At 50.7% G+C, this 26,046-nt stretch overlaps 2 protein-coding genes and 1 long non-coding RNA gene across 6 annotated transcripts in view; 1 reads left to right on the top strand and 2 right to left on the bottom strand.

The window, feature by feature from the left end:
* Positions 1 to 522: 522 nt before the first annotated feature.
* On the bottom strand, positions 523 to 2,926 carry LOC147222448 (uncharacterized). 2 transcript variants are annotated; one of them, XR_015107815.1, is made up of 4 exons: positions 2,656 to 2,926; positions 2,111 to 2,286; positions 1,848 to 1,903; positions 523 to 692 (listed from the first exon to the last, which is right to left on the bottom strand). It is a non-coding gene; the product is annotated as an uncharacterized LOC147222448 (long non-coding RNA). The 2 variants fall into 2 exon arrangements; XR_015107814.1 differs by lacking the exon at positions 523 to 692 and having other exon boundaries at positions 1,767 to 1,903.
* Positions 2,927 to 7,731: 4,805 nt separating this feature from the next.
* LOC147222447 (twist-related protein 2-like) lies at positions 7,732 to 13,191 on the top strand. The gene is made up of 2 exons (XM_086168858.1): positions 7,732 to 8,888; positions 12,267 to 13,191. Exon 1 carries the CDS (start codon positions 7,972 to 7,974, stop codon positions 8,542 to 8,544), a length of 573 nt encoding a protein of 190 aa, XP_086024984.1. The 5' UTR covers positions 7,732 to 7,971; the 3' UTR covers positions 8,545 to 8,888; positions 12,267 to 13,191.
* Positions 13,192 to 13,259: 68 nt separating this feature from the next.
* Positions 13,260 to 26,046, bottom strand: part of LOC147222446 (histone deacetylase 7-like) — a 44,801-nt gene continuing 32,014 nt past the window's right edge. For all 3 annotated transcript variants that reach the window (XM_086168855.1, XM_086168854.1, XM_086168856.1), the window contains 8 exons: positions 25,047 to 25,134; positions 24,651 to 24,770; positions 20,990 to 21,087; positions 18,186 to 18,304; positions 17,904 to 18,037; positions 17,750 to 17,834; positions 15,048 to 15,186; positions 13,260 to 14,966 (listed from right to left, as the gene is read on the bottom strand). In XM_086168855.1, coding sequence (XP_086024981.1) covers positions 14,936 to 14,966; positions 15,048 to 15,186; positions 17,750 to 17,834; positions 17,904 to 18,037; positions 18,186 to 18,304; positions 20,990 to 21,087; positions 24,651 to 24,770; positions 25,047 to 25,134 — 814 coding nt within the window. In that variant the 3' untranslated portion in view covers positions 13,260 to 14,935. The remainder of the gene's footprint in view (positions 14,967 to 15,047; positions 15,187 to 17,749; positions 17,835 to 17,903; positions 18,038 to 18,185; positions 18,305 to 20,989; positions 21,088 to 24,650; positions 24,771 to 25,046; positions 25,135 to 26,046) is intronic.

Here is a 26,046-nt window from a genome sequence, read left to right as displayed (position 1 = left end):
AGCCGCAATTACTAACTTTGCAACAGCTGATTTAAAAACTAAAACATTCGAGCTGTAGGGGGAAAATACCGCTCTGACCGCACACACGTGTCGGGATGACGATATCGGACTTGTCGGACATCCACCTGTCCGTACTTACACCTGGAGCGGGTGGAGATTTCCCTTTCTCTTAAAGCGACACATTTAAAAAGAGTTCCCTCGGTCAGTATATGAGTACTATTCGGTCTCACGTGCTTGGAATGGGGCTGTCGGTGTGAGGACATTAAAAATGCACACGGTCAAAGCTCAACATCCCGCATTCGATGGCAAACAAAACTAGCATTATCATAATCGGCGTGACTCGTTGAGGCCTTGGACGGATTATCGTCCTCATGCATAGTAAATATTAAAATCCAGCATTTTGTTTAAATCCGGAGTGCCTGTTCAAACAGACCACGTTTGGATTGGATTAAGTTTATTTAAATAATATTTCATTTTGCGTAACAATGAAATTCCCTTTATGGAGGTGGCTTCTTTGTTCTGTACGCATCCTGCTTCAAGGGGACTTCAGAGCGGCATTCGAGCACCAGAAACCCTCGTCTTATATAAAACGCCGCCGACCCAGCAGATGTCTAGAGGCAATCCAGCAGATGGCATCGTGTCATCCGGCAGGAAGCCTGTCTGACTCCTTGGTGAAAGCCGGATGCCGAAACCTGTCAAAAGTGTTCAAAAGTCGGGTACGGCCGATTCGCATAAATGAGGGGTTTCGCTGACGTTTACATGCTCTGCGCATTACTTTTCGCAGCTCCCTCGGTTTGTCCTGACACCATCGTGGCTCGACGTTACACCGCGCAGTACCCCATTTGTGATTGAGAACTAAATCCATATGTACGCGTTTCATTCCCCCTTTTTTACCAAAAATAATCATTTGCCGGGAATGGAAAACTGTCAATGCTTGATTTTCCGCCTCGATGAGGTTTTTCACCTGTTTTCTTACTTTTTACGGCTGGAAAATGCACCGGGTCGGCCTGTCTGCCTCGCAGCAGATGGGAAAATCTGTCAGTAAAGGCTGCACCTGACTGAAATCAAACAATTCGGTGGCGCTTTGTAGAGTATATGTGCGTGTGTGTGTGTGTGTTTAAAATAAAAGAGAGGCACTTGGTGTCTTTTTGGGTAGAATTTTGCAATGCTCTATATTTTGTTAGCTTCAAACCCCCTGACACCTAGAATATCCACAAAAACTACATTTATGCCGAAAAAATGTTCTTTTTTTTTTTAATAGGCGTGCACCATAAGTATGCGGCGCCATAAATCACACCGACGAGTCTGAAAAACACCTAAACGCAGACGATGAGTAAAGGCTCTTTCCTGAGAATGAACAGGAATTCTTGTGTCTGTGACGTGTGAAGGGTTCGGTTGCGACATATGAACGTGGGTATTATTGATTGAAAACCGAAGCCCTTGATCTAAAAAAGGAAGCATCAGAGGGGGAAAAAAAAAAAGGAAGCAAAATGAAAAGCAAACATCTTGAATTGGTCGAAAACCAGATGGCCTCTTTGACATTAAGAAGCCGCTTTGGCATTTTCAGAAGGTTGTCCCAGAATGATTTCCGAGGAACTTCCGCAAATTGTGGCACAAAACCCACAGATATTTAAGCAATATCCATAGCAATTTACTGTTTTATTTACAAACTGAAACATATGTCTGCAGACCTTTGCAGTCATCTTCCTTCCCCTCTTCCCTCATTAACACACTGATTTACTGCTGCATAATCTCTCCCGATTTTTCTTTCTTTCACCCCTTTATTCTGTCGGTCTGCCTTTGCCCAGCGATGCACTACCTTTACAATCGCTCCGTGTTTTCCTCACCCGGTCTCTGGTGCGTCCGTCTCGTCTGCGCCCGTGGGACTCGCTGCAAGCTGCATCTGAAACGTTTTAGAGAGACACATATTTGCTGTTTGAGAACACAAAGGGATATGCCATGGCAGAGGCTGTTTGAAGTGGCTTCACAGGGGGAACCAGAACCAGAGCAAGGGATTTGAAAAACCATAAAGAAATGTTAGCGCAATGTAACGTTGGTAAGATCACCTAATCTAATGGAAGTGGGGGATTGATTCAATGTGAAGGCGTACCCCTTTGAAGCTGGCTGCTGAGCTCTGTTGATGTTTCTAATGCATTAGCTCTGTTGTAGAAACGCAGCATTCCTCTGTACCTTGCAGACAGACAGTGCTCCACTGTACCTCCGACTGCAGTGGATGCGTGACAGTGTCAAATCCCGGTGATCCTCGCTCGACGCCGCTTCCAAGACCTAGTATTTGAAGTGTGAGATTAGAGGCGGCGCAATTTTACCCCTTATCAAGGGGAAATGATCTTGAAATTATTTGTGGTAATGATCAAGTGGCTGTGCTTCAAGAGGTACAAACATGCAGCGAGAAATTTAAAAATCGCACATATGTAAGGTTTGAGCCGTGTTTGATGTTTTGTACAAACAGTCTTGAAACCTCTGCAGGTTTAGCATACATGTGTTTCTTCGCTAGACAAAAAAAAAAAAAAACAAAAGCACGCAGGCTTTATCGGATTTATACGAAAACATGTGGAGAATGGAGAGCATTTCCTTTTCACTCATTTGATTATATTTTCAAAAGTTAAGTGTAGTTAATGGACCCTGGGATTCTACCTCGCTGCTACGTTGAAGTGCCTTCTCAGGTCCAGATGCTCTGCTTGAAGGCCTCATCAGCTCACTCCACGTGGTCCGTTTGACTGCTGACTCACTCAGTCTAAGCCTTTCCTGCGAAAACGTCAACCTACCACCACATTGAAACCGAACAGCTGGCTCAGCAGTGAGAAAGACTTTCAGGTGATATAAATAGATCAAATCCAGTGAAAAAAAAAAAAAAAAGAAGAAGTCACCCTCCACCCCCCACCCTTTAACTTAAAAAAAAAACAAACAACACACACTTCTGTCCGGTGTCTTGACAGTCAGTCGCGCTGAGGTTCCCATCTAACACTTGAATCGGTGTGTGTTTCGCATTATCAGCGGCACACACAAACCATATGACCTGCTGTTTACACATGTGGACATGATGCAACGTGAACGCAAGCCCTTCCTCGCCGTCACGTCTTCACAGTTTCACGGACACAAGTTTTACGTTATCGAAGCTTCGGTTTCCTGTTTCTGATGCCGCATCCATCACAGGGTGGCTTTAATGACGCTAAAATAAATCTTGCTAACTTTGATCAGTCTCAAGCTGTAAATACTATTTCTCTAAGAAGTTCGTCATGAAGCCTTTGAAGTCATAAACAGGGACTGATTTTTTTTTTTTTTTTTTGCTTAATTGTTGTTTCCAAGAATTGCAACCAGTGTTGTAACGCAGTTCCATAGAAAAGGCTAATCTGGGATGCTACCGCTTGAAGCTGATGCATTAGCTTCAAGCGTAAATAATGTAAATAAGCGTAATAATGTAAAGCAGCAATCGGTAGTATTAGTCAAGTGTACACGATAAGACTTATCATGATTTATCACATATTGTTGTTTTAATTCCGTTTTGTGAAACTCCATTTACGCAGCGGGTTCTCCGTGAGAAGTGGCTACGACCCGGAAGTGTAACGTCAGCTGTCAACAAGCTGTTCGATTAATCTTTCACGGGAAGAAAACAGGCAGAAACGGGGCTGTCGGCGAATTAACCCCCTGTTTAATTTCACTTAACTCACGTACCATTTAATTTAAAAGAAGAATAAAAACACACTTGGATGTTATTTTATGTTTAAAATACATTTGGGACTGGGACGTCGGGCAGTACGAGAGAAACCCCGCTCGAGTCTTATTGTATTCTAGTAGGATATTGCTAGGTCTGTGGAAATACACGGAATCAAAAATGAGCGAATATGGTACAAAATTATTCGTGTTTGGTGCTTGAAACTTACAGGGTTCTTTCTCCGGACCCAACGAGCCCAGCGTGTCGTGTCCCGGCTCCGGGACGGCGCGTATCGTGCGGAAGACGGACCCCGGCTCCCGGCGGGATACCAGCTAAAGCGAACATGAAAGCCTAGCTTATTTCAATTAGCATTTCTTGATACATTCAATGTGAGAAGCTGTTTGGTGTTTTTTTTCTCTCTAAATCAGACTTGAAAGGGAATTTTGACATTTAGAGAAACATATTAAATTGATGAGAAAGGCCAATGAATGCGGAAGTGGCTAGAGACACCAGACGGCTAGCTTAACGAGTTCGGCTAACAGGTTTCAAACCGGAAGTACTTCCGGTACTGAAACGGAAGTAGAGTCCGCCTGCCTGCCAATTAGCATATGTTAAATGAATTTTAATCACATATTCTACACAACTTGCCATCTTATGTGTCTTCTTTTGTGCACAGCACGATGAAACAAAAACAACACATCTATCTGTCCTCAGCTGTGATGGAGACTCTCCAAGAAGCTTATCAGTATGTCAGCAGCTTCTGGTTGTTGACCTACTTAAACCCGTCCGTCTGTGCCGAGAGGGAACTTTCTGAGAAACGTTGAGAGCATTTCAACACCTGATGGGCCGTCACGTCACGAGGATTGTTTTTTTTTTGCTCAATTTGGCAATTCCGTGACTACACACGTCTTTGCATCGATGCTAGATGTGTGTCATTGTCAGACGTGCGTCGGAAGAGAGGCCCGAATTTATGTATCGCTAATTTAAGATCCGCAATCCGTGCAGAGGGCGTCCTCAAAAAAGCAAAGAAACTTCACCCAAACGCTGAACCGGAAAAGGTGGCTGAGGGTCGGACTCGCTTTGGGTCAGACTCTTTCTCCAGCATCTTCATCGACACTCAGCTCGCACTCAGTCCGGCGATCATACACCACCTCTCGTCCTCATTATCAGTTTGTAAACCTTCCCTCCCACCCAATCCCCTCGCCGCCGCCCCGCTCCAAACATACACCCTCGCCCTAAACCCCCCGTCGTCCGCCTCCCGAAACACTCTAAGTGGATACCCCACAGGAAGGGCTTTTCCAGGGGGGAAATGGGTCCCAGATGTCTGCCTTTATGCCACTATAGGCTCCTCGGGAGGGACGGAGCTGTGGCAGGATGGGTGTAGAAGTGTGGGGGTGTTTGAGTGTGCGTGCATGCATGGCCGTGCATGTGTGTGTGTGTGTGTGTGTGTGTGTGCGTGTGCATGTGAGTGTGTGTGTGTGTATGCGTGGGGTTGGGGGTGCTGTGAGCAAACATCAATAACAGCAGCCAAGAGGGTGAAGAAACTCCCAGGGTGAGGCTTCGGAGGAATTTTATGATTGGTTCCTTTTGTTGAGCCTGTATGGATTTCCAAACACATCCATTATGATTGGTCACACTGTTGCGCACCTACGAGCTGAGTGCATCACCAGAGCGCCTCGACCTTTTGCCATATGATGGTAATTGAATTGACTGCATTATGAACTTAAAGAAACTGTTTTTTTTTTTTTTTTTTTTTTTTTTTTTGAACCCGGGGCACTTCAAAAGTTTCAACATGGCTGCTCTTCGGGGCAGTATTTCATTTCAGAGCGAACCATATGGCGGAGAGACCCAAAGAGACAATACGTATCTGCCTTCTTTGATGTCTAAGCTCCCCGATGTGTGTGCGTAAGCCAATATAGATATTGATATATAGATATATCTATGATCTATTTTCAGCTTCAGAAAGGGTTAATTATGACCCCTGTGGAAATAAAACGGAGAGGAGAGCAGGCCCTGAGTGTTTAGTGAAACATTATGTCAGGACTCTGACAAGAAAATGAAATGTGCAACATCAATCAGCCGACGAGGACAGAGATCAAACGGGCCTCCACACTCCTGCATCTGGTTCTGTTTGGACAGCCTCACTTTTTTCCCCCCTTTCTCCCTCTCCTTTCTTGTCCTTTTCTTTTTCCCCTTCACTTATTCTTCTCCCATTCTCTCCTCTCTGTTCTCCTGCGAAAAAACGGCCGTGCCACGACATTCTTGTTGGCCCCGCTCGCTTTCTTAGCTCATTTTTTCCGTTGCGGTGGCACGGAGCCACGCTTTCACCGAAGGTAAGCGGCAGCTCCTGAGATTAGCCTCGGCAACAATGACTTTCCTGTCCTCCCACTGTCTCCGCCGGGGCTCCCAATAAGCCCGCTTCTAATACGAGTTAATCCCGGAGTTAACTTGGCCCGTTATGTAAATACAACCTCATCTAATTCACTGTCTCACCACTTTGAAGGCAAGATGAGATTTTTTTCCTCCTTCCGAGTTGATTGAACCCAACTGGGATGGAGCCGCTTTCCGTTCGGCGCGGCTCTCCGAATGAAATGTAAACCAGCGCAATCATGGGCCTCATCAAAAATCTTCTGAAGCGCTCGGCTCACATGCGGCCCTGCAGTCCTTCCAAGGCTGTCGCAATCACACCCACGTTGCTAGCTCAAAGCTGTCAAGCCGCGTCTCCGAGAGATGCGAGTCGGTAACCGGCCGCTCTGATTTCTTTCATGTCACGCACCCCCGGCCCCCCGGACCGCCGGGTCAGGAACCCTGTGACGAAATTATCGTTTGGAAGTGTCCAAACGGGAAGGCGATCATTACCTCCGCCGTCATCGGATGCCTCCGCAAACGAGTCACCGAGGCGGTGACGCACGGAGGTGCGATTGGACGCGTTGTCGGAAAAAACGGCCTCGGCGTACGTTGAGCAACGCGAGCGGCGCGCGGTCATCCGTGCCGTGTCACGACAGCCGCCGTGCCAAAAAATGTTTCTAAGTGGCCGCAGACCCAGATGGGCTCGGCGGTGCGGAGGTGGAACATGTGTGGATGCTGCGGCCCCGAGGACATGGATTGCACAATTAGGTGCTCTCTCACCTCTGTAAACTGTGCTCTCTGGGCCACAGAGGTCAGGGGTCACTCGGGGTCCTGTCTGCGCCGCCTGGTCCAACGTGGAGGACCAGCGCAGCTGTTATCGCCGTCTGTTTGGACTTCAAACCGCGCTCGGGTCAGGTGTGCGGTCGTAACCGCCGTCAGAGGTCTCGGGCGGGTTCTCGGCGGAACATCTCGCGAGGCTCCCTCCGGGACGAGTGCTTGCGCGACCCCGACGAAACGAAAGTATTTCAAAAAAAAAAAAAAAAATCCCCTTTTTGGTCGATAGGACTTCCGATTGATGCTTTGAGTCATTTGTAAACACCGAGTCCCGCTCCCCCGAGGACACTAAACCGACTTCCCACCATCCTCCGTGTTTTGTGAGTTGCGGTCTGAGAGGTTTGCTTTTATAGGCTCAGAACGGTAAACATCACGCCGGATGACGGAGCGCGTTCACACTCACGGTAAAGACAACAACCAGGCGAGGGACGGCAGCGGCACGTCCGCACGGCAAAAAACGGTTCCCGCGGAGCCGTTTCTAACCATCCCGTGCGTCTTATTCCGCGCCCGGGGGCATTCGCGATGCCTCCGCTCCACGTTGATAAACGATAATGATAAATGTAACGAATGAGAACGCAGACGGAGGGTGCATGAGGATTGACCCTCCAGCCCAAATCTGGAACCCATAAAGCTTCAGACATCCCTGCAACATTAGACTGAGCCCTTCTCATTGGCTGAGAGGAACACTTACCCCCTTCCTCTATCACCCGCCCAGCTAACTCGCACTTCCTGCTTCGCCGCCTTGTTCAGGCCGAGTTACGCCCGCTGGAAGCGCACGAGCCAATGAGCTGTGGCCGCAGGCCCTGGGTCAGCGTTCGGGTATAAAAGGAGCAGAGGTGGACCGGCCTGTCAGAAGTTTTGTTGTTGTTCCGTCTGCCAGGTTTAGAGGGGAATGTGACAAGTCGAATCAGTCTACCAGGGAACAGGACGTCCAGTCCGATGGAGACGCAGCAGCCTTAACTTTGTCTGACGGAGAAAGAGAGATTTTTGAGCCCGAGCCCGTCGCGCCGAGGTTCGCCGCCGCCGCCGCTGCCTCCGCCGCCGAAGAGCCGATTAGAGAGGAGAGACTTCCTGTCTGCGCGGTGGGGTCCGGAAGGTCGGCGGTGGACGGTACAATGAGAGAAGAGGGGTCCTGCACCAACTCCCCCGAAGGAGGGCTAGGGGCCAGCGAGGAGGAGCTGGAGAGGGGATCCAAGAAGATCATCCAACCGGGAAACCGAAAGAGATCCCCTCACCCGAAGAAAGACGGCCTGGGCCAGACGGAGGAGAGCGCCAGCAGCAGCCCCGGCGGCCTGCTGCCGTCGGGGCCCAAGCGGTTAAAGAAGAGCCCCTCCGCCGTGGTGACCCTGGCCCCCACGTCCCTGGGCCCCCGGCCCGAGCAGCCCTACGAGGACCTCCACTCCCAGCGGGTGATCGCCAACGTGCGAGAGCGCCAGCGCACCCAGTCTCTGAACGACGCCTTCGCCTCGCTACGCAAGATCATCCCCACGCTGCCGTCAGACAAGCTGAGCAAGATCCAGATCCTCAAACTGGCCTCGCGCTACATCGACTTCCTCTACCAGGTGCTGCAGAGCGACGAGATGGACGCTAAGCTGGCCAGCTGCAACTACCTGGCCCACGAAAGACTGAGCTACGCCTTCTCCGTCTGGAGGATGGAGGGCGCCTGGGCCATGTCCACCAGCCACTAGCGTCCCCTCACCGCTCCTTCCTCACCCCTCTCCTGTCCACGTCTTCACCCCACCGCCTCTGTCTGTCTCCGCACCCGTTTCCTCACCTCTCGACCTCTTCAACCTCTGACCTTTGTTTTTTTTTTTTTTTTTTTTTTCCTTTTCCCTTTTTTTTTTTTTTCTAAATCTCAAGTCTTTGCATATCCTGCTTGATCTCATGTGCTCCATCATAGCTCAGCTGCAGCGGCACCGCCGTTGGATCAATACAAGTAAACCTTTCGCCCTGCTGCCCTCCACCGTTTCCCCCCCCGGTCCATCCCGCAGCTCGGCCCGGTGCAGCGGGACGCTCCTCCGCAGCCCCACAGGTACCAACGCGACATTCTCACACACGCATGCACGAACACACGCTTCCCCTTTAGAAAATTAACCCACCGAGGAACGAGGAATATAACCGCCATCGCTGCTCAATCCATAGCGTTAGGCTCCGCACGCGCGCCAAAAAATGCAAAGAGGGTATCTGAATAGTCTCACTGGTGGAATTGTGTTTTTCTGACACACACACGCTAACACACACACACACAGCGTAACGTAGCGCAACGTTCACCTGCCGAAATGTGTGTTTACTAGTCGAATGGGCGGCTGAGAGGGAGCCATCCGGTGACATCCGGTGTTATGGACTCGGTGAGAAGGAAACCAAAGAAACCTGCTCACCATATCCTTTATATTTGCTCTAAAAAGCGAAACAGAAAACTAAAGGTTACCACGGGTTCCCGTCTGTCTTTTAAAACCACCTCGTCTCGGTCGGTGCGCCGGACTATCCGTGAATTATCAATCCGAACACACAAAGAATTTGCCTGTTTCATTTTTGGCTGTTCCACAAAGTGGAGTTTACAAATGAGCTGCGGTCGTTTTGCGAAATGTGTAAATTTGTTTATTTTCCGTGATTTACGAGTTTGACGTGGAATTAGGGAATTATCCGGCGCCGAGATGAATCGCATAAAAGAAAAGACGGATGAAAAGAAAAACACACAACTCAGCCGTAAACCCTTATTTGTATTATTATCGGGAACGGGAATAATTCCTCTCCGAGTCAATAATAAAGCGGTAATAATAATGTAACATGTCTAAAGGTAATGAGTGGCTGAGCCCGGGCTTAACGTGTCACCTCATTAAATGAAAATATGACTATGATCGCCGGACGGCGCAGGCCTGATGTTTGACAGAGCTCTGATTTATCTGACGCAAACCCTTTTCCCTGAGAATCCGCGGGATCGACCTATTTTTTACTCGGACGTTTTAACAGAAACCAGATTCCCGCGCAGGTACGGCATGAAAGGAAGGAGGGAAAGGGAGAGTGAAAGTAAGAAGAAAAAAGGAAAAGAAAGAGCAGGCACATCTCCCTCGCCCTCCCTCTCTCTCCCCTGCAGCCTTGCCCTCTCTCTCCAGGCTCTTGTATCCAGTGTCGTGCAATCAGGCCTCGTCGGGGCCCAGACAAGCAGGAACCTTTAGATTGGAAACAGTTGTGAGGTATTGAGAAGGTGTGTGTGTGTGTGTGTGTGTGTGCGCTGGGGTTAAGGTCAACCAAGCAGGCCTGTGTGTACCGGTGTGTGTGTGTGTGCACGTGCACACCGGTGTGTCTTTGGTTTGTCATGAGCTTTAATTAACAGGGCGGTGTGTATGTGTGTGTGTGTGTGTGTGTTAACCTGCAGACGGTTGGCTGATTTTATCTGTTGTAGTTAAAAATTCCAGCGGTCGCAACATTAAAAAAAAATAAATCAGAAACATTTGCCGCTGTGAAAAAAAAACAAAAAACAACAAAAAACGCGCACGTCCATCAGCGAGAGCGCGAGTGAAGAGGGGGATCAGAAGAATTGATAGGAGAGCGCCACAGCAGCAGGATGGTATATTGCAAAAGGATTACATTACACTGTCCAGACACACACACACACACACACACACACACGTGCGCGCACACAGCCGCCGGCCATGTGCACACTGCAGGTGTTCTGCCCAGTTATTATTAAACCTCCAGTGGCCTCTGCAGTAGACGGCGTGGTGGAAAGCCGAGGCCTCTCGCACGTGGAGCGGAGCGTCCTTGAACGCGGCGCCGCAGTCATTAGCCTCCACTTTGCCGGCTCTGCCTGTTCTCATCGGCTCGGCGGGGGCTGTCACACGCCTGCAACAGTCCAGAGCATCTTCTGGGACGCTTTTCGGGCGGGGGGAGAGGAGGAGGAGGGTGCCCGCATGTGGAGGATTTAGCCGCTAGATCGCGTTCTTATTTAGGGATTAAAGAATTCAGCCCGCTTTGGAAACAAAGAATCGGCCCGATTCGAGTTGTCTTGTCACGGCGAGAGCGACGCCAGAGGAGCCGGGCTTTATTTTGGCGAGGGCGGTTTATTCGAACGTTAAGTTCTTTCACGGCAGCTCGTTCGGCGACGTAATATCAGGACGGGGGGTGTCTTTATCCTGCCGGGAGAACGTGGACCCCGGCGTCCACGCCGTTTCCTCGGACTCCGAGGGGTCGCCGTCACCCGGCATTAGCCGATGTGACAGAGTCGCTAAAAGGAGAATATCTGTCGGGGAGGAGGCCTCCGCGTCCATCCGTGGGGATATTATTGCACGCACGCATGCAAAAGCCAGGCCGAGCGCGGCTCCGTGCATTCGGATGAGGACGGTTTGGGGTTTGTGGGCGAGAGGCTCCGCGAACCGGAGGATTGTTCTTCTTCGCGTCGGAGAGAAATTCCACCCTGTCTGTTTACACTATAATCAAATCGCTCGTCGCTGCTCGTCTTCCTGGCTCCGGTGCATATGTGTGTGTGTGTGTGTGTGTGTGTTTTACTATTCGAACTGACCAGCTGTTGGATGCTGGTGTGCGCATCGTAAATTTCTCCTGTCACTCCGGACTGATCCGGGACCAGATGTAAAAACCCTCCTCGGCTCATCTGCCTTTTAAAATTGTCCAGAAGTTGCGGTTTCTGATAGTCATCTTTATTTTTAGACGGCGCGTAGATTGCATGTGTGCGTGGGCTCGTGCATGCGTCACACACACACACACACACACACACACAGCTGCAGGGTAGGGAGGCATGGAGGAGCAGCTTGGTGTTTGACACGTAGGCAAGTCGAGGACGTATCAGGGTCTGTCAAACATCCCGGGTGGATTGGGATTATAGATCTTGAAACAGGGATTTGGAATAATAAGAAATATAATGCAGAATGAGATGTGGATAAAAAGAAAGGAGCACGTGTTTAAGACGTTCGGTCGTAATAATTTTCCGATATCTTGGCTGCGGAGCGGCGGCTCGCCGGTGCCAAACGGAAAGCAGCTTATAGAAAACATGATCCCATCAGAGGGCGGCCCGAGGCAGGATTAAAAGTGGGTGCTGGTTTTCAGCAAATCTTTAAATACCGCCTTTCCAAAACGCACGAGACCCTAAAAGCGACACCGTCTCCACCAAAGCATTTGTTACACGAATTTAAAAAACACAACCAAAACAAAACCCTGTCGGTTTGAGCGCCGGCGTTCCTCATGTGACTCCAAAGCGGCCGCAGACAGTCGGGATTCCTGCCGCTCGCTGTTTGTGGACGCGTGGAGAGGCGGGCTGGGATCACGCCGAGCTGAGAAACGCGGAATACGAACCGGGTCGGCACCGATGTTCCATCTCCGGGATGTGATGCAATGCTTGTGTGTGAAATGCCCGACGTGAAGCTCATTCATCTCCGTGTCTCTTTTATTTTTGCAGAAATCCGACGAATGGGAAAAACGTCTACGCCGGCCGTCCCCGCTCTCAAACCCCCCCCCAAAAAAACAAACAAAAAAACTCAAAATAAACACTTTCTGGACTCGTGACACTGAGATGTTCCTCAAGCTTGACTCCCTTCTTCTCTCCGTGGTTCTGAGACGCTGCTGATGAGACATGACGGTCAAGCACTGAACCTTTTTTTTTTTTTTTTTTGAATGGAAAAAAAGAAAAAAAAAAAAAAAAAGAAACGGAAGAAAACTTTACAGCTGGCCTGCGGTGACAATGAAACAAAATGGCCGCTGGGTGACCCCGAGATAACCAGCGCCCGCTCTCCGAGGTGCCGCACGGACACGGAGATGACCGACGGTCACGGCGCGGAGGCGGCTCCAGGGCGGTCACGGCCAATGAATGTTTACAGCTAAAATGCTAATAAGCTAATCGCTCTGGCTCTCGAAGGCCCAACTTGTGGGAAAAGGAAGAGCGGGAGGAACCCGACAAAGACCCTCTTCGTGTTTTGTAGTAACTGGACAGCTTTGTCGTGTTTGTTTGTTGTTGTGTGTCTGTCTGCGAACTTGTCGACGCACAACGCGTCGCTTCCGCTCGGCTCGCGTGTCAAACCCGGCTTTAGCCGACGGCCGTTCCGTTTACCTTCACGTGAGGAAAAAAACGGATTCGTGTACGTTCGCTCTTTCCCGCAGCTTTACGGTGTATCTTTGCTGACACACACACACACACGCGCACACACACACACACACACACACACACACACACGAAGACGCGAAACAGCCACGTCACTACCGCCACATTATAGAGGATCCATTTGTAACCATGAGTGCTGTTTTGATTTTTATGTCGAATTGGTTGTGTGTCAGGTTTGCCGGTGTCGGCGCCTGCGGACAATAAACCCATGATGTACGTCAGTGGGGCCTGCGTGTGCACGTGTGTGTGTGTGTGTGTGTTTTTAACAATGCACGGTTCAAAGGAAGAAAAAGGTGGAATCGAACCTTTTATTAAGGCATTTTTGGGTTAAAAGTAGAAAAGACTTGGAGGCGGACGACAGAAACGGCACGTTATTTACACTGTACACGGAACACGCCGTGTGGAGGCCACCTCCGCGCACGTTGGTCGCCGTCCTTTAAGGCACACGGGCTCATTCTTTGGTCTCCGTCAATGATTTTCACCATGAAATACAGAAGGTATAAGAACGCGGGAAGGGTGTCGGGTCGCGGCCGTCGCCCGATCGTCACCGTTCACGTTTCCATCGCGTGAACCGACCGGAGGGGGGAAGAAACGTCCGGCATTCGAACGCCTCGGATAAAATAGCACCGTCGACAACGTGTTAGACACGAAAAAGAGCACTTCAAAGAAAAGGAATCCGAGTGTATAAATAGAAGTCCGTTTTTTTTTTTTTTTGCGCGGGGAGGAGAGGGGGGCTGAATTTGTTTACAAGTCCATCCTGTGTATTTCAACAGTTTGCATAAATAAAGGAACAATCCCAAACTCTTCGGAGCCTTTGAAGCCCCGCAAGCCGTGCCAGTCCGGAGACGGCACATTGTTCTTATAAACTTTGGTTAAACTTTGCGTTGAACCTGCGTCCAATTGCGCCGCCCGGATATCAGTTTCTACGTTTCCGAACGCTCGCGTTGTCGTTGTTTGGCCGGAGGGTGCGGGGACACGACCGGCCGCCGACACCTAAAACACGACGGGGCAAAAAAATGGAAAAAGAAAGTTTGCAAAATACAGCAGGAATGCTCGTCCACAGGTTAAAAAGAAGACACAGGAGACCTTAAGGAGGCCTTAAGACCTAAAACTAAAATCAGTGTGTTTACAGACACGCGGTCATTAAGACCACCGGCGAGCGGCGGCCAAAACCCATCGCTGGAATGAGCGGAAACACCACCAAGGAAGACCGATGCGTGATCAGAGCGTCCGACCCTCTGCCGAGGGCTCCCTGAAGCGGCGCTCCCGGCGTTAGTGTGCGTGCGAGGCCGGCCGCCGGGGCGGAAGTGCACTTGCTTTGGATTTCTGATCGACGGCGGGCGCCGCCACGCCCGCGACGGCTCTCTACCGGCGCCAGGCGTCGAGAACGGCGATCTGAACGGGCGAATTTAAAAACCGCGGCGGCGCCCTGCGGCCCCGCGGCGGTTTCTCACCCGGCAGGCAGAGAAAGAAAGGAAAAAAGTCTCCAGAAAATATGCGGACGTATAAAAGAATATGAAACACATGCACTTCAAGCTTCAATCACATCTCCGGAAAATGTTTGCCAGGAGTCGAACCGGACGAAAATCGGAATAAAGGCGAAGCACGGGGAGATAAAAACTCCGACGTTCTGTCCGAGGGAAGTCGTCTCCGGCCTCCTGGAAGTGACATCGTCATCCCTCGCGGGCACGTCGGGCGAAAGGAGGCTCCTCCCCGTCTCCGGGCCGAGGCGACCTTTGACCTCGTCGCAGAAAGTCAACATTTTTTCTTAAAAAACGGCTGGAGTGGTTTCGGAGGCGCTGGTCCGGCGAGCGGGAGGCCGGTGCAGATGCTGCCTGCGTCTTTTATGGATACAGTGGTTGAACTGAAGAGGATATCTGCGTCCAGTGATTGTCCAAATGCATAGCTCTGTGTGTGTGTGTGTGTGTGTGTGTGTGTGTGTTTCCACTGAGATCCAGCTGAAGGGGGACTCAAGGAGACTCCAGTTGTTCTGGATTTTCCCTGAGGAACCAGAGAGAGAAGGCGGACGTTACGGGACGCGACGACGCCGAGCGTCCGGGCGAAACCCGACGGGGCCCTTACGTGTCGGGCTCCATGGACAGCGAGGCGATGGCGGAGACGGCCTCGCTGTGAGAATCCCGGCGGAGGCGTCGTCTCTGGGCCTGCAGGTAGGACAGGTCCAGCGCGTCGGCCGAGTCCCTCACGCTCTGCCAGTATTCGGCTTCGGGAGGCGAACAGATGGAGAGAAGAAGGAGGAAGATCAATGGCCGGAGTCGTCGCCGTTTCATTGTTTTCATCCCCGAAGGTTCCTTGAGGGAACGTGTCTGCAGAGCATTATTAAAAGGCACTACTTGGTGTCATCATCTGCTCGGAGATGTTTGATCTGAATACAAGCGCTGACTGCAATGTAAACACCCCGAGGTCACACATCCATGTTGATCATCTCAGAAATGTAAACCCGCAGTCAATCTGTCCGTGCAGGACACGCTTCGGCCCTCAGACGAAGAGGAAGGAATAAAATCAACCGGTCGGTCGGTGTGTGTGTGTGTGTGTGTGTGTGTTCTGGCTTTCTGTGCGATGGGAGCCTGCAATTCACATATATTTCACCCCCGGCCTAAATTATGGGCTTAACATTCTTGTGGCTTTGCAAATATTTTTAATTAATCTAATTTGGTTGGGATAACATTTGTGTGCAATCAGGAGGGGATGTTGCGAAGGTCGTGTGCCAGAGAAGTGTTTGAAGATAATTGGAGCCAGGGCGGCCGCGTGAGTGTGTGTGTCTGTGTGTGGGATGGCTGCAGGGAGGGATGAGAGGCAGGGATGTCAAGGAGGAGCGCTCGGCACGATTGATGGGAAGTCACGAGTGACGGCGGGGGCGACGAGGGACGCCGACGGCTGAAACGCCGAGATAAGATGTCGAGCGTCTGGCGGAAGTGGAGGGTAGCGACACGCCAGGCGTTCGGATTTTGCGCGGATTATCATCGACGGACGTCTATTTATTTCAAATATTTCTTTATTTCGTTGATTATTTCATCCGTTCTCTCTTCATTTCGCACTTCATGCTTCCATACAACGGCTTGACTTCCAGCTGAAGCCGCCGCTCGAGCTTCTCTGGACACTCACAATCGAAACGGCAGGGTTAGATCTTAAAGTAAACGCTTCTAGATGAATCCCGGGACGGGATTTCAATTCTTCCCACGCCATCCTCATGGTTGATGCTCACTTAGCGAGATAAAACAGAGGAACCGGAGGACCAGAGGACGAGACGCCACATGAATCTGCCGTTGGAAGCGTTCTCCCCGAGTAGTTCGTTCTGTCAGCAGCCGCTGGAGATCTCGAGTCCAAGCGTCGCACGCTACCACGCTAGCACGCTAGCACGCTAGCGCACTCGCTCGACATCCGGCCTTTCTGCCATTAGTAGCAAATGTGCCACCTCGGTGAACCCAAGCGTCGCCTGGGAAACGCATTTCGACCCTCCGATGCGAGAGGTTGCCACGCGCTCTCTTTTAATCACAAACGATGGATCCGCGACCGACCGGTGACATAAAATCCCCTCCATCGCAAAGTCCCTCCTCCTTCCCGAGCGAGCGAGCGCTGAACCCGCGGCGCCGTCGGAACGGTTCCGCTCGCTCTGAAATTCGAAGAAAACGGATGTGAAAATGCGCTCGCCGTCTGAAACAGATAAGACTCCGGTTTCCTGCCGGTGGAAACCGAGTCGGAGCACAGGCGGCCCATTCTCTGCGCAATTTTCTCCGAGCTCAAGGCTATTGTCTCGCAACTGGGCTTGTTTGTGCGTTTCCTGGCACCGAACGTCCGCGGTTCCCTCGGAGGTGGCGGGCCACTTGCAAGGGAGGGATGAGCTTTTTTTTTTTTTGTGCTTTTTGTTTTCCAATGGCGGGGGCACTGCAGTTTGGACGCACGATTTCAAAGGAAATCTATTGATGCCAGATTAGCGGACGGTCATCGGAAAAAGGCTCCTAGCGGCGCCGAGCTTCGTCGGGACGGATGAACCCGTGTGCGTGTGGTGCGCTTTCAAAGCGTTCGCCGGACGGCAGCTCGGACACGCGGGCTCTGAATGGGACGTCCGCCGGCAGCAGGCGTCCGCCCGCCGCGCGAATTAACGCTAAACCTTTCGATTAGCGCGGGTGTTCCTGACTCGTGCGTACAGAAGCACGCCGTCGGTCCCGGCCGACGCGCCGCGTGTGTCCGCAAACCACCTGCGCGCTGGCAGATTCGCAGACTATCATTCACGCGCGGTAGAAGCCGTCACCGCAGACTTTTCTCAGAAACGCAGATGACTCTTTGGTCTGGTAGCTCGGAGGGCGGCCGGCCGGCGAGGGAGGACAGAAATATGGCGAAACCCCACGTGAATCAAATTCCTCTGGGAAGAGGCAGCCATCTCCAGACTATCGCGGCGTCCTGAAACTGACAAACAGCCGTTCCGAGGTCGACTCATTCATCACCGGCGATGAAAAAGGCAGCAGCGGCAGCCAGATACGCTCCGCTCGTAGAAAATACCTCTCTGAAAGGACGACCGAGATGCACTTCCTGAGTCCGGGATGTTAATTTCCTGCCCCTAAATTCATTCTTCCTTATACTCTCTCCCTCAGCGCCCGGAGAGAAGAGCGCATGAAGGTCTGGCATTTCGGATTCGAGCGGCGAGCGGCGACCACGAGGCGAGCGGCGACGCTTTGTTTTCTTGCGTCTGTTAGCCGTCTCTGCGGCAAAGCAGTTGCACGTCGCATTTAAACCGACACGAGCGGCATCTGCGTGTCGCCGCTCACCTTGCACCTGGATGACCTTCTGAAGCGACTGCACCGCATTTTCACAGGGCCTCTGGTCCAACACGGATTGCGACAGAGGCTCCACCTGGAACACAGAGCCGCCGGTGAGATGACGGAATGCGTGCGCGCGCACGTGCTCGGCGGATTATCTCACCTCCATGCCCAGCAGGGCGCTGACGCAGGCCTCAGAGGCGTCGCAGATGGCCTTCAGGTCGTGTCCGCCCTCCAGAGCCAGGACGACGCGACCCCCGGCCAGAGACATCAGCTGCCGGGTCAGGAAGCCAAAACCTGTTGAATGAAGTAACACACACACACACACACACACACACACGGGTCAGTAACATCCCCCAGTGGCACTCACTTTTGCGAACTTTATTTTGGTATATGTGATGAAATGCGTTTTTTCTGCATCCACGTGGGTGTGATAAGGTCTTACATTTGGCGGTGACCTTGTAGCCTCCGAGCGGCGCCGGGTGGCCCTCGACGGCGTCGAAGCCGGCCGACACCAGCACCACGTCGGGGGTGAACTGGTGAGCGATGGGCATCACCACGGCCCTGAGGAGCAGAGGAGAGCCGTCACCTCGTACGGACGCCGCAAACACAAAGCGGCGCGCTCGTACGGCTAAAACCGAAGCGCTAATCGGGACCGGGTGAACGAGGTCACGTGGAGAGGGACGAGAAATGTTCAATTACGTTGGGAAGAGATAAAACAAACAAATAGAGTAAGTGTCGTTAAAGTACATCCTCTTTAAAATTATGAAAGACTAATTATTGCGGGCCCCGTATCTCTGTTCCCGATCCAGACGTCGTAAGTGGCCAAAATGAGAGGGTGAAGCAGCTCCCAGGTGTGAATGCGAGCAATTGTTCAAATGTGAGGCAGAGCGCTGCAGGAAAAGAAAAAGGGGGGGAAAAAGGGGAAAAAAAAAAAAAAAAAAAGCATTTCCTGAATTTAATGCACGGGGATGTTTTAAAAAAAAAAAAAAAAAAAAAAGAGCTCAGCTTCGGGTAAAACTAGGGGGCAGGTAGCGTCCAGAAAAAAAAAAAAAAAAAAAATGCTGTTTCTGCAAATGACACAAGCAGATAAAAATGAGAGGCCTGACATTTGGGGCCGGCCGGCTGCAGCCCGCTCAGAGGAGAGCACTTTCCATGCTTCGATCCTCTCCTCATCACTTCCTCTCTTCTCAGGCTGCCAGTTATTTAGCAAGAGCACACGGCCCTTCGCAGCGTTTGATTCTCCCTCTCTCTCTTTCAGCGGCGGTTCAAAGGCGTTTGTGTGTGTCTGGTTCCTATTAGGAGCTCGTCCCTCTTCTCACGTCACTGACAGCCAGCCATCTGGGATCCATTGGGCCTAATTACACCGCCTTTGGATTCTCTAACAATGCACCCCCCACTTCTTCTCCACTCCTGCCCCCCTCCTGTACTCCCCTCTCCTCATAGTTTGCCATTAGCCACCTAGCAATGAACACACACACACACACACACACACGTATGCAGATATACGCCCGTCATTTGACCGTGGTGGCGCAGGTTGCGCTACCGGAGACGGGAGCGACCCCAAACGCTCCGAAACCCTCCGTAGGGCGTCGCGACGCTCCACGCGAACGCCCTACGGCTCGAGGTCTCCCTTGATTGCGCTCGAGTCTCGCCGCCGCTCCAGAAAACCGCAATATTTCCCCCGTCACTGTCACACACCCAGAAACAGATACACATCGCGAACGACAGTCCCCTGGCCGGCTTTCCGTTCCGTCCGGAGGAGATGTGGAACACCCAGCCGTCCGCATTAAGTATTCAAATTGAATTAGGGCGCTGGCGGCGGACTAGATACTTGATTGCATAAACATGAATTCATGCATTAAATCGCCTGTTTAGCATGTCGTTTCATTTCTTCCCATGGGTTAATCCACAAAATGGTGGCAAATTCCTTCATATTTTCTCTCTCCGAATCGCCGAAACGGCATAAACGCCCGGCGTGCGGTTGCTACCGGACTCGCAGCACGATGGCGACAGGTAGCTTCCGACCGACGTTCTCGGGGTGCCGAGGAGGTTTCACACATGAAAACACTTGCCGTCCCCCAAAGCGGACTCAGAAAGGCCGGGTCGCTCCTTAATTACCATCCAGAACTGCAGTAAACACTGGACTTAGTGTTTCCGAGCCCGCCTATCGGGCCTATGGGTTTCTCTTTTACCAGAACGGGTTACCTCATTAGCATTTTTCCTTTGACGAGCGGCCCACCCAGCGAGCGCGCCGCACGCAGGACCCGGCGGATCTCAAAAGCGTCTTCATCATCTGGTGGCGGGCCAGCGTTACTGACAGAATCGCTCTCGACTTTATTACAGCCCAGACCGCAACCGCCGCGCGTCCGGCCGTCGGTCGGAGGACGCGAGGAGACGGCGAAGGTGCGTCCGCGAGGGAAGCCGGGATGTTTATCTGCCGGGTTTCGTCGAAGCTTCGTCACCGCATTCTACGTGTTTTTAATTGCGGTCTTCAACGCCGGCGTTGTGTCAGGAGCTAACGAACACGGCTCGTTTAGCTTCCGGCCGTCTGACAAGTGCGCTTGTCTTACCTGGTTAGAGAACTAGCTAACTAATCCTCACCTGTGCCTGTTGACTGCTCGCACGCTAATGCTATGAGATATCTCCGTAACCCCATCACAACTAGCACGGGTTGCTTCAGTTATAGCGGAAAACAAAACAAAACAAAAAAAATTGACGTCAGTCAGTTCCTTGAAATCCAGGCTCTTCTGTCGAACGTCAGGTAATTCCCCTCTGTTTACAGCGGCCGTGACCTCCGACGGCCCGGGCGGAAATCGGTTTCTGCTCACCTTTGTGTCAAACTTGGAGGACTTCCCTCCCCGGGATCTCGGTAATATTGCTCTCATAAACAACATGACAACATAATAAGCTCCGCAGAGCCTTCGGCAGTTTCCGGAACAAACAATCACGACGTATGTCCGCGCCGGCCGATGTTTAAGCTTTTAGGGTTTATAAAGCTGTTGTTGGATAGTTGCACATTAAACACTGTCGGGACAATTTGGAACATCGTCTCTGCTGCTGCGGTCGAGTTTTACAGACTTGAATATGTGTTGCAGATTCTGAGAAAAGTCAAGATTGTAAAAAAAGAAAAAGGACGGCGGTATTATCGTCGCTGTTTACCGACACTGTTGCTGTCAAGTGGCGAGACAAGTATTTCCAGACCCGTTAAGAGCGAGCGGGTTCGGTCGCGGTTGTCGTGGTTCTCACCGGAAGGCGGCCAGGTACTCGGCGTCGCCCATGGGGGGGTTGAGGCCGCCGGCCCAGCCTATGTTGACGTTGAAGCCCTCGCCCGCTCCCACGCCCACCTGCGGGAAAAAAATCGCGGTTGTCATGAAATGAGCGCGTGTTCCCCGAAAATCGTCCTTTTGCATATCAATCGGGGTTGGAAAGCCACGGCCTCTCTTTCCGTCGGCAGCAGGGAGACATTATGACTCCCAAATGAGAGACGGCTGGCTCCATTAACTCGACACCCCTGTCTCCGTTTTTTAATTTTGACACAATTTGCCGTTACGGTGGCTTTGTGAACGAGTGAACCGCCGCTAATTGCGCCCGTTCCCGACGTCCCACCCAAGTGCGTGGTGGAGATCCGCCGGCCCGGCGGCTATTATTTACAGCTTTCACCATGTGTGCATTTTACAGCAAAGCCATCATTTCATCCCAGGCGGAATATAAGGGTTTGGCCCCCGCGGCCGAAGCCGAGCCCGCGCAGCTTCTCCGGCTTTGACCTCGCATATTTGTAGCGGGGAGTTTGGAGGTCCCGGGATCTCTCGCTCTCTTTGTAGTCCTGCTAGCTGCCATTTAGCTGTTCTTCCAGCCCTTCGCCATCAGTCAAAGTGTCAGTTTGAGGGGAGGGTCAGGAGGCTGATTGACGTGCTCTTGGCAGCAAGGTGTGGTAATTTCCTTCATGTATGTGTGTGTGTGTGTGTGTGTGTGTGTGTGTTCATGGGTGTGAGAGGATGCTTGAAAGAGAAAGAATTCTGATGAGCATTGCAGAGTCTGTCTCTATTCTTCTCTCGGCGGACGGGATGTTCACAGGCCAAACGAAAAACACATGATGCCTTCTGTCCTCTGCCAACTGGTAATGTACCCACGCGCACACGCGTGTGCACGCACACACACATGTGCAAACACACACACACATACACGCTACCACAATTCCTTCTACTCCTCCAAGTATCTTGCGCTCCTTTCTGTCCTTTTTCACCCTTTCATGTTTAAAGAGTTGCTGGAATGGATTAGGCCTTTGCTGGTTACTGTGCGGCGCTCTGCATCTTTGTGTTATGGCTATGACATCACGCCGCTACCCCATGGTGCGTTATATACCTACATGGGGGACAGTTAGACTCCAGAGGTTTACCACACGGCTCAGCAGAGGTTGAGGGGCCACTTAAGGCAAAGCCACATCCAAGACTGCACAGAGCTTTATGTGCCGTCCCTCATCAGAGCATTTTAAGGGAAAACACTGACTATTTTACCCTTATTATTGCCGGGGGGGGAGAAGACGACGAGGGGATGTGGGGGGGCTCGATGGGCTGTGAATGCAGCCGTGGATCGGGGTCAGCGCATCTGAAAGGGGATTGTCATCACACTTGGTTTCTGGTGAGACCGCAGGCAGGATTCATAGGCATCTCAATTTCCTGTATGCAAACACAGGCATGCAATCCCAGCGTACACATCCTGGTGTGAGGCTCCGCCGTTCAAAGCACCGAGCTCCTCTTCAATAAACCGGAACGTGGAAATAGAAATAAAAAAAAAAAAGAAAGACGTTCATCTGCTCAAACCGATTTTTTTTTGGTTTTTTCGAAAAACTAGAACCGCTCTGCCAGAGAAAGCGTGAATAACCGTATCGCGAGATTTGACGCCGGGCTCGCGTCTCCATGGTGACGGCTCGGTCCGGACCGACCTGTTGGAATTCGTTTGGCCGGAGCGAAGCGCAGGCCGACGGGGAAATGAGCTTTCACCTCCAAACCCGAGCTGTAATTGGGCTCTAAATCATGCAGATTGCTCACCGATTTCCCGCTCCAAGATATTCTTGCTTTTTTGACGATTAAAAGCCAAACACGAGGCTCCGGAGCTCCACGAGATCCCAGAGAAATCATGTAATTATCAGATGGAGGGGATTAGCGGTCGACGGTGTATCAAGAAAATACAAGCTGTTTTTGTAAATGTTTTTTTTTTCTTTTTCCCTACTTTTCTCTTTATATTGAGTTATTTGTGTGTGTCTCACGTGCACAGTTTCTAACTCAACCTCAGTGAACGCATGAATGGATGCGGTGGATCGACCAGGCGGGCGAAAACAGTGAAAATTTGATCCGAGTACCGTCTCAAAGTCCAAGTTTCTGGATTTACGGCGCCTGGTATTCGTCACAAAGTGAACACGTGAACTCAGATTGGTGCTTGGAGAGCTGACGTGCAGAAATTCATTCATTCATTCACATGCAAACCCCAAGACCAGGGGTGTCAAAGGTACGGCCTGCGGGCCGGTACTGGCACGCCAGGGGGGTCCAGTCCGGCCCGTGGAATAAATCAACAATTTGAAAAAATACATAAAAGTCATGCTTTTTTAAAACAAAAATGGAGCTCCTACATTGTCCGCTAGGGTTGCACTGTTTTAGTCAGTGTTAGCAACACGGCACAACACCATGTGACTCACAACTTACAGCTGATGGCAGCAATGCAGCTTCCGGGTCTTTAAATAGCATCTTTACTTCCCGTTAGAAATGTACCCGCTTTTCCGTCGGACCCGACACCCTCGTCGGCAAGATGTCGAAAAGAGTGAAGGCTTTTCCACTTCTTATTTCTTTGTTGAGGTTAATAAGAAACGTGCGCTCTGTGTGGATGCCATGGCGGAAAATACAGTGATCCCTCGCTATCACGCGGTTTACTTTTCACGGTTTCGCTACTTCACAGATTTGCGTGGTGCATCGTGTTCTGCATTCTGATTGGCTAAAAAGTCACTCCGCTTCTTCTCTACCTGTGCGTCAATAACGTCGCAGTTTAATACGTACACGTACGTAAAACAGCTCGCCGAATTTACATGACGTACGTGCAAATTCTCTCGTCATTTCGAGTTTCTCTAAAACCCATAATGTTGACAAAACGCTCTGGAGCGACGAAAGGGCCCAAAAGGCAGCGGAAGATGCTATCTATGGCGGATAAAGTTAAACTTCTGGACATGCTAAGGGAAGCTAAAAGCTACGCGGCTGTAGGTCGGCATTACGGAATGAATGAATCTTCCGTCCGTTCCATAAAGAAGGAAGAAAAAAACATAAGGACGACAGCAGCGATAAGTTTGGCAGCAGCAATAAGGTGGCGGTGGGCGGCGCTAATCTCCGCAATTTGAAGCCTTCTGTTCACATTGATGATTAAAATCATTATTTGACGGTACAGTACAGAAGTTATTTGTTGAAAAAAACATTTCTAAAGTACAGTACTTTTATTTGTGAAACAAATGATTGAGCCTGTAAAATGGTTTGTCCTTTCTTTTCGATGTATAATAGCGTATTTAATTGTATGATAATTGTAAGAAAAATAAACCTCACAGAATTTTGCCTATCACGAGTTCTTTTTGGAACGTAACCCCGCGAAAAACAAGGGTTTACTGTCCAACAAAATGCATGAGAACTTGAAATTGCACTTATTTCTCTTCATGAATCCCAGGCTGCTGTCACGTAGTTTTTAAATGAAAAGTTCATTACATAGAAAGATTTTGACCATTTGTTCTCCTTTGCACCAAAACACAGGAAACATTTGGACTCGGCGTTCCTTCTAGGTAATTACGATCTGACTTCAAGGTTTACCGAGCACAAAGCGAGAAGGCGATCTCGGGCCCGTGACACCGATAACGCGGTGCTGTTTGCAGGGCTACCTCGCTGGGATGTCCGCTGCCGGGGAAGAAATTTCCGTTGTCATAGCGATGCAGCGAGATGTAGAGGACGCTGGGGTCGTTGTAGAAGGCTTCCTGGGTACCGTTGCCATGGTGAACATCCTGAAAAACAATCGCAGGACAGGTTAGGACGTTTTTTCAGCCGACACGCTAACAAATCACACGTGTGATATCCCCGATCCGCGCGTGTGAGTGCACGTGACGGCGTGCGGCTCCCCGTCTGCTGCGAACATGTGCGGCAGATCACACATGGAGCCCAGAGATAACGGGATTTCAATCAATCGCGCTACTAGACGGGGCCCCCTCGGCTTCTGGAGGCCCTCGTTTATTTCATTTGCAAGCCCGCGCACGTGTGTGTGTGTGTGTGCACGTACTCACCCAGTCCACGATCAGGATCCTGCCGACGTTGAGCTTGAGCTGGAGCTGCTTGGCGGCGATGGCGACGGAGTTGAAGAAACAGAAGCCCCTGTGGACAAACAGCAGAGCGGACGCTTGTTTACCGGGACATCTTCAGTAAATCAGTATTAAAGCACCACCGCGTCGACCAAAGGGGTTCGAAGAAACGCCGACACCGAACAAAACAAGACAAAAGAAGACATGTGGCCACAATTCGGTCCAGGTTGTGACAGTCAGACCTTCTCTCCGCCGTCCACATGGCAGGAACCTCTTAACCTGCATCCTCTGGAGTCACTTTTTGACAAATGAATGCAAGAAATTCATTTTTTTTCTTTTCTTTTTTTTGGGGGGGGGGGGTATTTCATCCATTACCGACCGACCAAAAAATGTTATTTATATCAGAACATCATGCCGTGTCTGAAAAAAAAACACACACAAAAAAAAAAACAACGCGCTCGTGAGAAATACAAACTCTTCAAGGATTCATGGCAACGGGGACGTCTATTTATCACTGAAATTAAATCATAAAAATCACGCCACGAACAAAATGATAGCCCCGAGAACGTCTCACGGGACGGCGGAGACGATTCTGAGAGACAGACTCAGAACACGGCGGCGGTTCCCCCACACACACACACACACACACACTACGGGAGAAGTAAAAAATAAAAAAATGGAGTTGATGTATGACAAACAACAGAGGAATGCTGATGTCAGCGCAGGTCATAAAGTCAAAGTGTTTGTGTGTGTGCCCGTGGACAGTATTTTATCTGTCCTCTCCAAATTCTGCTCATAAAGAAAAGTCAATCATATCATAAATAACTGGTGACATTCACTGCACACACACACACACACACACACACACACACACACACAATTCCATCTGAATGCTCTCTTGGCTAACGTGTCATATCAAAGAATGTCACAAAACCACATGCACACACACACACACATGTGCGCGCACACAGCAATGCAGCATGCA

This window comes from Fistularia commersonii, chromosome 21 (genome assembly GCF_037954325.1).
Source record: "Fistularia commersonii isolate RoL2024-O1a breed Wild chromosome 21, RoL_Fcom_v1.0, whole genome shotgun sequence".
Classification (NCBI taxonomy): domain Eukaryota; kingdom Metazoa; phylum Chordata; class Actinopteri; order Syngnathiformes; family Fistulariidae; genus Fistularia; species Fistularia commersonii.
This window is presented reverse-complemented; position numbering and strand designations above follow the sequence as displayed.